General features: G+C 31.1%; 1 protein-coding gene across 3 annotated transcripts; it reads right to left on the bottom strand.

The window, feature by feature from the left end:
* Positions 1-931: 931 nt before the first annotated feature.
* Positions 932-14,030, bottom strand: LOC106051946 (ras-related protein Rab-15-like). 3 transcript variants are annotated; one of them, XM_056022545.1, is made up of 7 exons: positions 14,005-14,030; positions 12,816-13,022; positions 11,675-11,796; positions 8,789-8,866; positions 7,535-7,624; positions 7,330-7,395; positions 932-6,749 (listed from the first exon to the last, which is right to left on the bottom strand). In XM_056022545.1, exons 2-7 carry the CDS (start codon positions 12,937-12,939, stop codon positions 6,603-6,605), a joined length of 627 nt encoding a protein of 208 aa, XP_055878520.1. In that variant the 5' UTR covers positions 12,940-13,022; positions 14,005-14,030; the 3' UTR covers positions 932-6,602. The 3 variants fall into 3 exon arrangements, with proteins under 3 accessions (XP_055878520.1, XP_055878522.1, XP_013062627.1); XM_056022547.1 differs by lacking the exon at positions 14,005-14,030 and adding an exon at positions 13,955-13,978; XM_013207173.2 differs by lacking the exon at positions 14,005-14,030 and adding an exon at positions 13,521-13,759.
* Between the last annotated feature and the right edge of the window lie 401 nt (positions 14,031-14,431).

Here is a 14,431-nt window from a genome sequence, read left to right as displayed (position 1 = left end):
ATCAACTACTAATCCAGGTCTGTTGGTTAAGAAGAGATCTAATGTGTTGTTTAATCTAGTTGGCTTTTTAATGATTTGATCTAAACTTAGGTTGTGTAAAGTTTCTATGAAAAGCTCATTTATGTCCTTAAGGTTTTGGTGTTTATCTATGGTTAGTGTTTTCCAATTTATATCAGGTAGGTTGAAATCACCCATAATCCAAAAAACTGCATTTTTATTTGTCTCTTTAAGTGTAGTAATCTGATTACATAGTTCCTGCATGTATTCTAAACTAGAATTTGGTGGTCTGTAAATGCTGCCTATTATTAGGGATGTTGAGGTGGTATTAATTTTACAAAATGTTGATTCTATATTTTTTGAGTTAGGTAAGGTAATTTCTTCTGCTATAAGAGTGTTTTTTATTGCTAAAAGAACTCCTCCATGATTATCAGCCCTATCTTTTCTAAAAATTTCATAATTACTATTGAAAATTTCTGCATTATAAATTTCAGGATGTAGCCAAGTTTCTGTGCCTGCAATTATGTCTGGTTTTTCACATTCTAATAAAATTTCTAAGTCTGCTGTTTAGTTCCTAATGCTTTGAAAATTTATTACTAAGGTTTTAAGGTATTTTGGTGTTACTTCTTTAGTAGGTTTGTTTAGTGAGGCTGTTGTATTAATTTTAGTAGATTTAGGTTTAACAGGAGTGGATCTGGCTAGTGGTTGGTGAGTTTGGTTTGGGATGGTGTTTAGGATGTTGTATGGGTTAGAAGTGTCTGCATCAAAGGAATCAAACAGTCCTGATGTAAACTGAGGTAACCCACACGGTACACAGTGCCATGATGCATCTTTGTTGCCTAAGGCATAATACACAGGTGTTACACTTAGATCCATGTATACACAAGAAACACATACACACTTAGATCCATGTATGCACAAATGGTAAGACAAATTTCCTCATGGATAATAAAGATTATTATTAGAAAAATTCAGATTTTGTTTTTGATTACAAAATAAAATTTTAATACATTGTGAAGACAAAGTCATAAGATCCAATAGAATAGCAATGAAGTCAATGTATGCCAAGTCACCATTCCGTGGGTGTATACAGAAATGAAAACCTAGAATGTTGATAAGTCACAAATTACCAATGTCTTATCAAATCACTGTCACAAATTACCATTGTCTTATCAAATCACTGTCACAAATTACCATTGTCCTTTCAAATCACTGTCAAAAATTACCATTGTCCTTATCAAATCACTGTCACAAATTACCATTGTCTTATCAAATCACTGTTGCAAAGAGATTCTCAATTCATTTGACGTTGGAATGAAATGCTATCACAATTCAGAATGCTAATGATTATAAAGAAAAAGTTCAAGAACACAAATAATCACAGAAAGCAAAAATAGATTACAAATAATGGAAAAAAGTTTCTTTTTTTTATTTTTATTAATGCTCATGTTATGACATGATTAGGAATTAGTTATTTGTTTCGGGAATAGGGTAAAGTTTTCTTAGCGACGATGGCGTAAAGTTGGTTAAAAAAGAAGAATGCTCTAAGTGACGCTACAAAGAAGACGTTTCGTGTAGAGCAGTACAATAGATATACGGATTTACGGACATAGCTGACATCAGACGATTCCCTTCTTGATTATTAAATATATTTGTAAAACAACATCAGCGTCGACTACATATTTTGATTGTTTCGGCCTTTCGCCGGTGTTACTGAAGTAGTTCGAGTTCAGCATTACTTCCAGTCAGATGTAGATCTACACTAGATATATTTCCAAGAATCAACACCACGCGGAGGCCTTAACACTCATTTATCTTTTCCACTCTTCTTTATCAGCATCCCAAATAAAAAAAAACAACATATGAAGTTCTTAACAATCTATGAAGTTGGAAGATATCATGAGCTCTCAAGACATAAAGCCACTAACAGTAACTTTTGTGCCACTAACATTAACTTTTGTATATAACCACAGAATGTCTTCTCCCTTGTTCAAGTTGTTTTGAAAGGTTCAATGTCCTCAATTATTAGATATCAAAATCTGGATCATTATCAAGGGACCAAAACCACAATTCTTAGCCTCTGACACTATGAAAAACTAGTAATAGGATGCACAGCCAAATATTCTATTTTGGGCATGGAAAAAAATGAGCATGGTATAACATATGGTTAACATTATTAGCCAGCATAGAGTTGACATCACATCATACCTAGAACAAAAAAAAAACAAAAAAAACAACTAATGCTTCCAGAAGGAGATTTTATATTATCTCCAGTCTCAGATCATAATATAAATGAGAAGATGATCTGTCTCAGATAAAAACAAATGTGAACAGCAGTTAACTCGAGCCTGACTAAAGTGACTAATTCTAAAGATTTACTGTAACTGAATGCGTTATCTATTTCTAAATACAGAAAAGTCTCTTAAGAATCAGCCAGTAAATGTGCTTCCTTACAATATTTTGTACAAACACTTTAAAACAAAAGATTTGACATTCAATGCTGAATACAGTCAACAAATAGTATGTTTGAAAAGAGCCTAAGATCTAAAGTAAGCTTACTATGCATTGAAGCACTAAAAAAAAAAGCTTCATCAAAAGAAGACTGCAGTCTTTGTAAAGTAGCACAAATGATACATGTAAATTATGAGTGAGTATGGTGTGAATGTACACTTTGGTTTCTTATAGTTATAATGTTTTTTGTTTGGTGTAATGCACTAATTGTAAGACAAATTTCCATACAGACAATAAAGATTATTATTATTATTTATGCAGTGTTCAATGGATGTTTAGTACAGCATCCAGCTGATGGAGGTTCACTTACAGGATACACTTTTAAAGAAAATTTATTACATCATCCACTCTTTACAGATCTATTACATCATCCCTTCATTGCAAATCTATTACATCATTTACTCATTACAGATCTATTACATCATCCCCACATTTCAAATCTATTACATCATTTACTCATTACAAATCTATTACATCATTTACTCATTACAAATCTATTACATCATCCCCACATTACAGATCTATTACATCATTTACTCATTACAAATCTGTAACATCATTTACTCATTACAAATCTATTACATCATTTACTCATTACAAATCTATTAAATCATCCTTTCATAACAAATCTATTACATCATTTACTCATTACAAATCTATTAAATCATCCACTCATTACAAATCTATTACATCATTTACTCATTACAAATCTATTAAATCATTTACTCATTACAAATCTGTTACATCATTTACTCATTACAAATCTATTACATCATTTACTCATTACAAATCTATTAAATCATCCACTCATTACAAATCTATTAAATCATCCTTTCATAACAAATCTATTAAATCATCCACTCATTACAAATCTATTAAATCATCCACTCATTACAAATCTATTAAATCATTTACTCATTACAAATCTGTTACATCATTTACTCATTACAAATCTATTACATCATTTACTCATTACAAATCTATTAAATCATCCACTCATTACAAATCTATTAAATCATCCTTTCATAACAAATCTATTAAATCATCCACTCATTACAAATCTATTAAATCATCCACTCATTACAAATCTGTTACATCATCCACTCATAACAAATCTGTTACATCATCCACTCATAACAAATCTATTAAATCATCCACTCATTACAAATCTATTACATCATTTACTCATTACAAATCTATTAAATCATCCTTTCATAACAAATCTATTAAATCATCCACTCATTACAAATCTATTACATCATTTACTCATTACAAATCTGTTACATCATCCACTCATAACAAATCTGTTACATCATCCACTCATAACAAATCTATTAAATCATCCACTCATTACAAATCTATTACATCATTTACTCATTACAAATCTATTAAATCATCCTTTCATAACAAATCTATTAAATCATCCACTCATTACAAATCTATTACATCATTTACTCATTACAAATCTATTACATCATTTACTCATTACAAATCTATTAAATCATCCACTCATTACAAATCTATTAAATCATCCACTCATTACAAATCTATTACATCATTTACTCATTACAAATCTGTTACATCATTTACTCATTACAAATTTGTTACATCATTTACTCATTACAAATCTATTAAATCATTTACTCATTACAAATTTGTTACATCATTTACTCATTACAAATCTATTAAATCATTTACTCATTACAAATCTGTTACATCATTTACTCATTACAAATCTGTTACATCATTTACTCATTACAAATCTATTAAATCATCCACTCATAACAAATCTATTACATCATTTACTCATTACAAATCTATTAAATCATCCACTCATTACAAATCTATTACATCATTTACTCATTACAAATCTATTAAATCATCCTTTCATTACAAATCTATTACAGCAAGCACTAGGAAGTGTTCTCAGAGTTTTAAAAATAAAAACAGAGCACGAAATGTTTTGGCAAATAAAATTCATGAATGCAACAAGAACTGTCACAAGTATGTACAGTAACACATTTGTAACACTGTTACATAAATGTATATATATTTCACCCAAAATTTACTCTCAAGATATGTAAAAATAAACAATTGTGCCAATACCACAAGGATTGGCTCTTTTATTATTTTGTTTTTAGTTGCTAATGTAAATCGCAATTACAAGAGAGCTATATTTCAAAACAAATCCACTAACAAAACTTGACATTTTTTTAAATGTTCAGCGTTAAAAATATCAAAGAGTAATACAATAGAAATGTATAAACTGTTTTGATTGAAACAAAAATATCAGTAATGCTAGATTTTTTACAATTTCGACATTTTATTGGAAATCATCAAAATGCTTTCTATGGTAAGTTTTTTGTTTAACAACAAAGGACATCAATAAAGAATAAGATGTATGTGTGTGTGTTGGGGGGGGGGGAGGGGTAGTGGCTTCATTAAATAAATGTATTACTAATTGATGCATGACTTGGAAGGTAGCTGAATCAACATATTAAATATCAGGACAAGATAAGAAGGTGACTGTTTGATTAGAAGTATAATTAAAAACCAGAAAATAAAAGTTGTTTCCAAAGATTATGCTTGGAAATAAAACTGGCCGAATCAAAACAATGTTTTACTATTACAAGAAAAAAAAAAAAATCACAGAAAGCAAACAAAAAAAAACATAAAAAATACTTTAAAAAAAAAGCTTAGACAAAAGTGTAATTGTATCAATTAGTTTGGATCAGTCATGTAATTAAATTTGTAATAGATCTAGACCAAATATGTGTGACTAATCATATTTTTCACGAATTATTTTTGTTTACTCTATTTCATGCTTTTAGCTTTATTAATATGTTAAGAATGTAATAGATTCATAACATTTCATTCACTGAAAATGTTGTTATCATTCTCTACTCTAAATTAATATAAGAGAACCTGGTCATTAAATAACATCAGCTCCTTTAGACTAGCACAGAAATTCATCGCAAACCTTTTTTAAAACAATGACTTTACTCGACATTCTCAATATTCTCATAATCCTTTTTTTTTTATCCCACACATTTAAAAGAAAGCATTTATGCAATAAACATCAAAGTAGCCTTACAATATTAATACAAACAATGTGAGTCAACATTATAAAATTATCAAGTATGGCGCATTAAAAAGTTGACAGTTAAAAAGTGACTTAAAGCAAGAAAATAACAAGACAAAATATGTACATATCATAATGGATAGACCCATTTACCTCAAAATATTGTAGCAATTTATTGGAAAAACAAACAAAGAAGTATCCTTCACTTAAAGCTATTTAAAGAGCCCTAAAAATGACTTATACTTCACCACAAGATTATAAATGTATCTGGGTAAGTTAAGTCTTTAATTAAGTTTCAAGGACGGAGAGCTAGAGAGTTATTCTAATAAACAAATTGACTCAGAGTAAAGTTAAACTAGGATATGTTTTACTACTAATTAATTGACACCACTCATGCTTTATGATAGACTGCAGTAAGAGAAACCAAGTGAACATCTTGATATCAGAGTCAGTCAGAGCTCCTCTGATAAACTGATAAATCAATTAATGTTTTATGCTGTACTAAAATGATATTGGGGAGAGGGGCCGCCTCTAAGTTTGTTTGAAAACACAAGCTCTCTCTGTAAATTTTTTCAAATTGATTTCAATTGTTACTTTAATCTTTACATTGAATTTGGACAAATGAAAGATGAGAAGCAGAAGTCTTTGAGTAATTACAGAGGTGAACAATTTTGTTGGCAAAGTCACAAGCCTTGTTAAAAAAAAACCCTGGTGTTTATTAATCTGTAATAGTCTAAAATGTAAGTTTGAATTATCTTCCCTACTTCTTATATAGTTTTGCTACATAACGTACATTTCTATTGCATAATTTTTGATGAAAGCACAAAGCTGATGACCGATCCCTCACATAAATGTACGAGGAGACTAGCTTGAAGTTTTGACTAATATGAATTAGGAAGAAATAGACACTGTTGGCATAGTAACTCCGAACCGGTAACCATCACTATCAGAAGCAGAGTTAACTAGATTGGCATGTATATATCACAAAGAAACAAGTTTAACCACGCTAGTGTCAGCAACATTTTTTGCCAGGAGAACCATTAGATTTAGCCTTGTTTCTTGTATCTGGAGACTTTAAATCAATCTTTTCTACATTTTCCACTTCCTGCAATCTCTTGTTTTCTGCTATTAAAATATCTTTACAAATGTCATCGAAAGGCTAGAAAAGATAAACAAATTTGCTTTGAGTTAGATCTGGACTCTTATTGAGTGGACTACACACATTTTCGATACTTTCCATTTAGCTCAAGGTAATTGGCTTATAAGCTAGTAAGGTAACCCTTTATGACCTTGTGATCATTAGGCTTATGATTTAAAGATAATGTTTCTATGGTCGATGGTTAACAAGGGTGTCGTGTGGCCAGCACAATGACCCACAGGCTTTACTTTCTCCAACTAATGTCAAGTAACCATAAGAGTTGTGTGGACTCAGGGTTGTCCTAAAAATCCGGAAATTCAAAATCTCTGTCTCAGTGAGACACTTTGCTATAAAGCGACCTGCTTTATGGAAAGTTCCCCTCTCAGACCGTGTGATCTATGGTGCGAATAATGTAAAGGTCATCTGTTTCTGTGGTCCACAGTTAACAAGGGTGTCATGTGGCCAGCACAATGACCAACCACCTTTACTTTTCCCCAACTATTGTCAGGTGCCCATTTTCAGTTTTAAGAATGCATAGTAAAAAGTAGTGAGACATAATTTTTTTCTAAAAATGTTTTGAAAAAAATTTTGTATTGCTGACCTGTATTAAGCTGTTTGAATCTTTGGCACTGACCTCATAAAATCTTAAGTTATTGTCATTGGCAAACTGAAATACAGTAACCTATTTAGTTTTAGATAGTTACTTATTTATTTAAAGTATGATTAATGAGTGAAAAATTTTCTTTTTAACACCAAGTAAAAAAAAAAAAAACTTAACTAGAATGTTAAGAAAAGGGGAAAAAAACCTGTTGAGCCATCTGCTTGGGAACTTGACGTTTTGAAGAAAGGTCACTCTTGTTGCCAACTATTATAGAAACAACACCATCTTTGGCATACTGAAACAAAATACATTTTTTTTTTAAATTTTAAACATAAAATTATTTCTGAATATAAATTTTACAAATGAAAATATGGACATAAAATATTTTTGTGTCTTGAACTAGCATACATTATTACACATAGCCAACCAATAGATTTGAAGAGAGACTGTTGCTGGTTTATCAAATGTGGGAAGCGTGGTCGAGAGGCCAAGTGCGCTTGAACTTGGCTTGGCTTGGCTACCTAGAAGGGGGCTCGAGGTTCGACACCCGACTCGGGCAGATTTGTGTTTACTGAGCACCTAAAGACAGCACGGAAAACCAACTCCTAGATACCCCCTCCCCCCCACCAGTCCACAAATGAGATTGGACCAAAAGCGCTCTGAGCATGCTATAAGCATGAAAGTAGCGCTATATAAAAGCTATAATAAAAATACAAACTAGTTACTAGTAAACATTCTCTTGTTCTAATATATGAGCTGCGAAAGATATTGCTAGAAACACCACACATTTTCAGTAAAGCTATTTGTAGATTGGAGATTTACTGGTGGGGGGTGTGGTGGCTGAGTGGTAAAGCACTTGGCATCGTAAGCAAGGGGTTCGGGTTTGAATCCCAGTGAGTCAGAGATTTTGAATTCTGGGATTTTTAGGGTGTCGCTGAGTAACATCAGTTGATGCAAAGTAAAGGCAGTTAGTTGTTGCGCTGGCCACATGATATACTTGTTAACCATGAGCAACAAAAATAAGATGATCTCTGCCCCACCGATGACAAGATCTGAAATGGGTAGGGTTTTTTTTTTTTACAATCACTAAGTTCTTTTGTTTTGAAAGCTTTACATTAATACAGAGAACTACTACATCACTAGAGAATCGCTAAGTCTTCACTAGAGAATCACCAAGTTTTACGTTTCTTGAAGGACATTTCAAGTTTGAGTGCAAGTTTTGTGATATCCAATGTCGACCAGTTGTTTCTCTATCCTACTGCATACTTCAAAGACAAGTCTAACTATAAGTACAAATATACTCATTAAAACAAAAAGAAGAAAACCTAAGTGGATTATGATGGTCACTCTGGATATGACAAACTATCTATATATATATATATACTATCTAGTAAACAGATGAATGAATGTGAAACACGTGTCTTAACAACATTATCTTATAAAAGAAAAAAAAACTTGCCTGTTGTACAAACAGGAGCCATTTAGTCAGAGATTCAAAAGAACTTCTACTGCAGATATCATAGACTAGCACACAGCCCTGACAGAGAGTTAATAAAAATGTGCATTATTAAAGGTGTTTATCTTTATAAATTGTCTAAAAAGGTTATATTGTTATAGAGAAGGTGTCAGGGTTAAAACAAGTGCTAGGACTTAACTCTTTCTCTCTGTAATTATTTTCCCATGTTTTGACAGAATTCTTCATTTTGCTCATTACTATTTCACTACCCTGTTATGATTGGGCTTCAATAACTTTGTTGTTTGTTATCAGAAAATATTTTTTTTTGGTATAGAATCAAAGGAGAAAGCATGCTTTTTTATATAACACAAAATAAAGTTTACACAATTAAACTATTTAATTTAATGAGGTCAAATCAATGATGGTATCATCAATTAGGAGAGAAATAGTTAAAGGACAGAGAAATTTGAACATGAAGTGTGTTTGTAAAGGTACAATGACATATATTGAGAAGAAAATGTTGAGAGTTCCCAAATACTTCTCTATACCTAAGCCATATAAGCTTTTGTAGGTTAAGTATATTTTATTTAATTGGGGTTGATTTGAATAATTAAATGTGTAACCCTACTTCTTTATTATTGATTGTTAACATGGAAAAAAAAATCTCTATATACAACAAACAAAATATCAAAAATACTTTTTAAAAAAAAAGCTTATAAATGGGAAACAACTGAAGATTTACAACCACGTGTATCTCAATATTGTAATATTTATTTCCATTGATTCATGTTTTGTTATGGACAATGAGCAATTGCGCACAATTTCATCCTGATCCTAGAAATGGTAGTGGGAGAAATAACAAGTAAAAAAAGACAAGAGTTGATATAAGCTTTGTAGTATGTTATTAATTATCCAAGAGAAGAAATACACAATAACAATCATTTCCTTCATAGATCTAAAATATATTGACCATGATTTGTCTTAAGAAATTATTATAACTAGGAAAAGATGAATCGAAAGCTTTTTTTTTTCAACGAAAAAATAAAAACATATTTATATTTAGATCAAACCTTTTTTTTTTTATATATATAAGATGGTCCTATGCTCATGTTAAATATTTACAGGCACTACACCTTTGTTATTTACATGCAGGAGAACAAAAAAAGAAGGAATTTCCCCTGGGTGCCTGACCTTGCTTAACTCTTTGGCTCCGGAATTAATTCGGAATTATTTGCCACTTTTGGACGGAATTAATTTTTCCGCCATTTCAGAGTGCGCTACTTTGCTTCGATATAACTTAATTAACTTTTTTATTTATTATTGGAAAATAATAAACTTGATATAGAATTAAAGAGAAATGGATGCTCTTTCCATTTCTTATGTTTTCTAGTTTGCAAATTATGTTGTTTTTGTAATTTTGGGTTTTGAATATAAAAATTAAAAATGAAAAACTCACCAACTGACATTGAAAATATCCATCCAAGTGCATGTTTAAAGAAATTTATTGTTCAAATTGAATTGAAATAGCTTTTTTTCTCATCTGTATCCATTTGTTTACAGAACACCACAGAAGAAACAGCAATAGATGCAAAAAATAATAAACTGGAACTAATAATCCAATGTCACTACTTTAACGAAAAAGCCCATAAAAAAAGCAACACGCTTGGAACAAAACACTTTTACCCTAAAACTAGTCCAACTGTACAGCATATATATATTTATAGTATTTTCTTCTAAAGTTCTTCATGTACTTAGTATATAAATATTCCTTCTAGTTGTGATATTCATGGAAGCAGTCAATATGAATGTGTGGGTTCGACTCCCATCCAGCGCAAACATAAACCGTTCTCCCTGACCCAAAGTGTTTACATACTCTGTCTTTCTTTATAGTTATAGGTCTCCATTCTCTGAAAATGGATCTTATTCTAGCAGGGGTGTTCCATTTAATCCTATGGTCAGCATAGCTATTTATTTTGCTAACAAGACTATCAACAATGTGATTGTCAATGAAAAAAACATTCCATCTCAATAGATGCAGTGCTGACTAAGTCTAGGTTGACAACCCAATTTCTTGGTGGAATAAATCTGAAATTGTTCTGTTTCAGTGCCTAGATGATAGATCTAGAGATCTACATCTATCTGATTAGATTTAGATCTAGATAATGTAGAGACAGCTAAACTAGTTCTAGATCTACATTGAACATTAACTGGGGGTGGAGCTGCTTCATCAGCTGATAAACTTCATCATTACTAGACCTAGGCCTAGACCTAACCTATAAATTAATTTACTAGATCTAGATCTATATAATTAGATTTATCAATATCACCATCAGATGAAACAAAACCACTGTCATCTGAATTCTTATACTTCTTTATCAAAGAAATATTTTGATCTACAAAGTTTATATGGCCTTGGTTGAAGCTCCATGTTAAAAAAACACGCACACAGAAAAAATAAATGTCATCTCTTTACAAACTTCGTACAAAATAAAAACACATTAAATGAAGGAAATTCCGGATGTTTAGCAAAGATAAACAATTAAGCAATAAAAAACAAGAATTGGAGAAATGGAAACGAAAAAAATGCCCCCAGCGTTGGTCCGACTTTTTTCCCCTTTTTTAAAATCAACGCCCTGTGCGTTGGTACGGAGCCAAAGAGTTAAAGTCCTGAGTGTCATAGGAAACGAGTTAAGGAAAAAGAGGAGCAACAAATTTGCATCGGCTTGAGTCCCTCTCAGACAGAACTATTATTTTAAAAAAAGCAGTTGGAGGGGCGCTTCCATTGGCTTTGAGTTTCAAAAGACATTGAAAACTCTTATGAAAATTACAAATATACATGCAGGACCTACAGGCATGTTAAATATTTATTTTGAAGACTGAGCATCTCACCTGCGCTCTGGTGTAAAACTGTTTTGTGATAGCCTCAAACCTCTCCTGGCCTGCTGTATCCCATATCTGTAACCGGACATTTTTCCCATCCATGCTGATGGTTTTCATTTTGAAATCTACTCCTGGAATACAGAAAAAAAACAACACATTTTTAAGATGCAAATCTATAAAACTGTAGACTATAGCTAAGCCTTAACAAGCACCAGTTAATGTAAATACAACACTTTGTTTTAAAAGTTTTGTTCTATGAGGTCTATTAATGTTAGGTCTCATATGAGACCGAAACAAGATCCAAATTTAAAGACATACAATAAGTAGATCTCCTATACATGACATGCAAATATTTTGAGAAATTTACTTCAACCTGTTCTACAGACAAAAAAATATTGATACAAGGTATTAAATCTTGACAGATAATCAGCTCTACAAGACACTGTCGTAGGTAGACAGCCTGATTTGGTTACTGAAAGTGCTATTGGCAATTCTTCATGTACTGATACTTCATCCTGAAACTACTTGACCCTGCATCATGATCAAAAAAGATGGCAGTGTTTCTTCAGTTTTTCCTGTCTATGCGCAGGAAGAGATCACCATTGTAACCAGTTCTATCCCTTTTATCTTTATCTTTCTCCTTATTTTGAAACCTGTTCCGTATCATGTAGTAGACGTAACTAAATGTGCCAAATTTAACTTGATTTGTGTGAATTAGTGCGGAGGCAAGGTGGCTGAGTGGTAAAGTGCTAGGCTTCTGAACTGGAGGGTCCAGGGTTTGAATCCTGATGAAGACTGGACTTTCTAAATTTGGGATCTTTAGGGCACCTCTGAGTCCACCCAGCTCTAATGGGTACCTGACATTAGTTATGGAAAAGTAAAGGCAGTTGGTCTTTTTACTGGCCACAGACCCTATAGTTATAGACTATAGAACTTTACTCTTGTATGAAGGAGTATCTTATTTATTCCATTACATAAAGTAATTATCTAAAAAAAAAACAAATATAAAAAAATAGCTCTTCATAAAAATGAGTAAACCCAAGATTTTGTTATATATTTTATTTTATTTATCATGTTCTAAGTTATATAAACAATGTCAGAAAATAATTATGCACTATGTATGCAGCCTGAAATAAAGTCTCTGGCTTACCAACAGTGGTGATGTGTGTTTCGTGAAATTCATTGCAAGCATACTGACAAATTAAACAGGTTTTGCCCACTCCAGTGTCACCAACTAACAACAGACGTACTAGAGTGTCATATCTTTTGGCCATTCCAGTGTCAGAATGTCCCTATTGCTTATTCTTATTTCCGATGCAGTGTATTTCACTCTTCACAAACAATCTCATTGACAAATCTAATCATTTAAAAAAATGATTATACATTTTGAAATAAAATGTATTAAAATGCCATATATATATATATATATATATATATATATATATATATATATACAAAAAAGAGTCAAAGACATAGGACATAGATATATTATATCTAGATCTAGATCTAAAAACACTTTAGACTAAAAATAGTAAAAGATAGCAATTGTATAAAATAAAATGTATTAAAATGCCATATATTATATATATATATATATATATATATATATATATATATATATACAAAAAAGAGTCAAAGACATAGGACATAGATATATCTAGATCTAGAAACACTTTAGACTAAAAATAGTAAAAGATAGCAATTTTTGTTAAAAAACATTTTAGGAACTTAACTTAGAATTAAGATCTAAAAAAAAAATACTACACATCTAGATTCTACATTAATTTGTCTGTTTATAATCTTTTTTTTTTTTATACTAAAACTGTGTGAGATATGATAGTATGGCTCAACTCACTGGATCAGTAGTAGAGCTATATATTCTATAAATAGCTCTGGTCTAGACCCAATCATCCAGGCTATATAATATATAGACTAGAATTCTGTAAGTGTAGTGCTAACAGATAGACTAAAGTACTTCTCAGTCTATTGACTACCGGTACTGAAAAACTAATGACACTAGTTTATGAGTCTAGACCCACAGCCACAGTGTCACTAGTGAATAATGTTGACAAAAAGTCCCTCAAACTAGACTAACTAGTCAAACTGTTACTAGATCTAATAGTTAGTAGTTACGGTTACGTATATAACAATATTATTGAATATTGTTTGTGATTGTGACAAAAAAAAAGTGACATTGTTTATTTGTTATGATTCATTGATTGTAGACATTCAAATTGTTTGTAAACTAAAATTGTAATGTATGATTGTAGATTAAGTTTAACCGCCCACTGGCTATACTAGATCTAGATCTAGACTCTAATCCTCTAATAGAGGTCTACTGTAATAGTTATATCACGGGTGAGCCATCTTTGTTACTCTTTTGTTATTGTTTATGTTGCAAAGAAATCCCAAAATAGTGTCTTAAAAAATACCAAGAATTAACTTTACTTTCTGTTTTGAAAATGCTATTTTCTTTTAAATTTTTAATTTTGACCTGGTGTCAATACAATACGTTTCTTGTTGTTCTGTCTTCTTTTTAATTGTTAATATATCTATATTGTCTATTCTGATTTTTTTAAACCACTATTTTCCTTTTTTTTTTTTTTAAATACGATTGATGTGTTATTTCTTTGTGTTTTTACCTTCCTTTATCTAGATTCTATGTCTTTTGAAATGATCCATAATATCTAAATTTTGTAGATCTATAAATTTCGATCTACCTCTATATATGTATAGATCTAATATGTTGTTAGCTTTTGTTTTTTT

This window comes from Biomphalaria glabrata, chromosome 3 (assembly GCF_947242115.1).
Source record: "Biomphalaria glabrata chromosome 3, xgBioGlab47.1, whole genome shotgun sequence".
NCBI lineage: Eukaryota > Metazoa > Mollusca > Gastropoda > Planorbidae > Biomphalaria > Biomphalaria glabrata.
The sequence above is the reverse complement of the archived record's forward strand: the minus strand, read 5'-3'. Positions and strand labels throughout refer to the sequence as shown.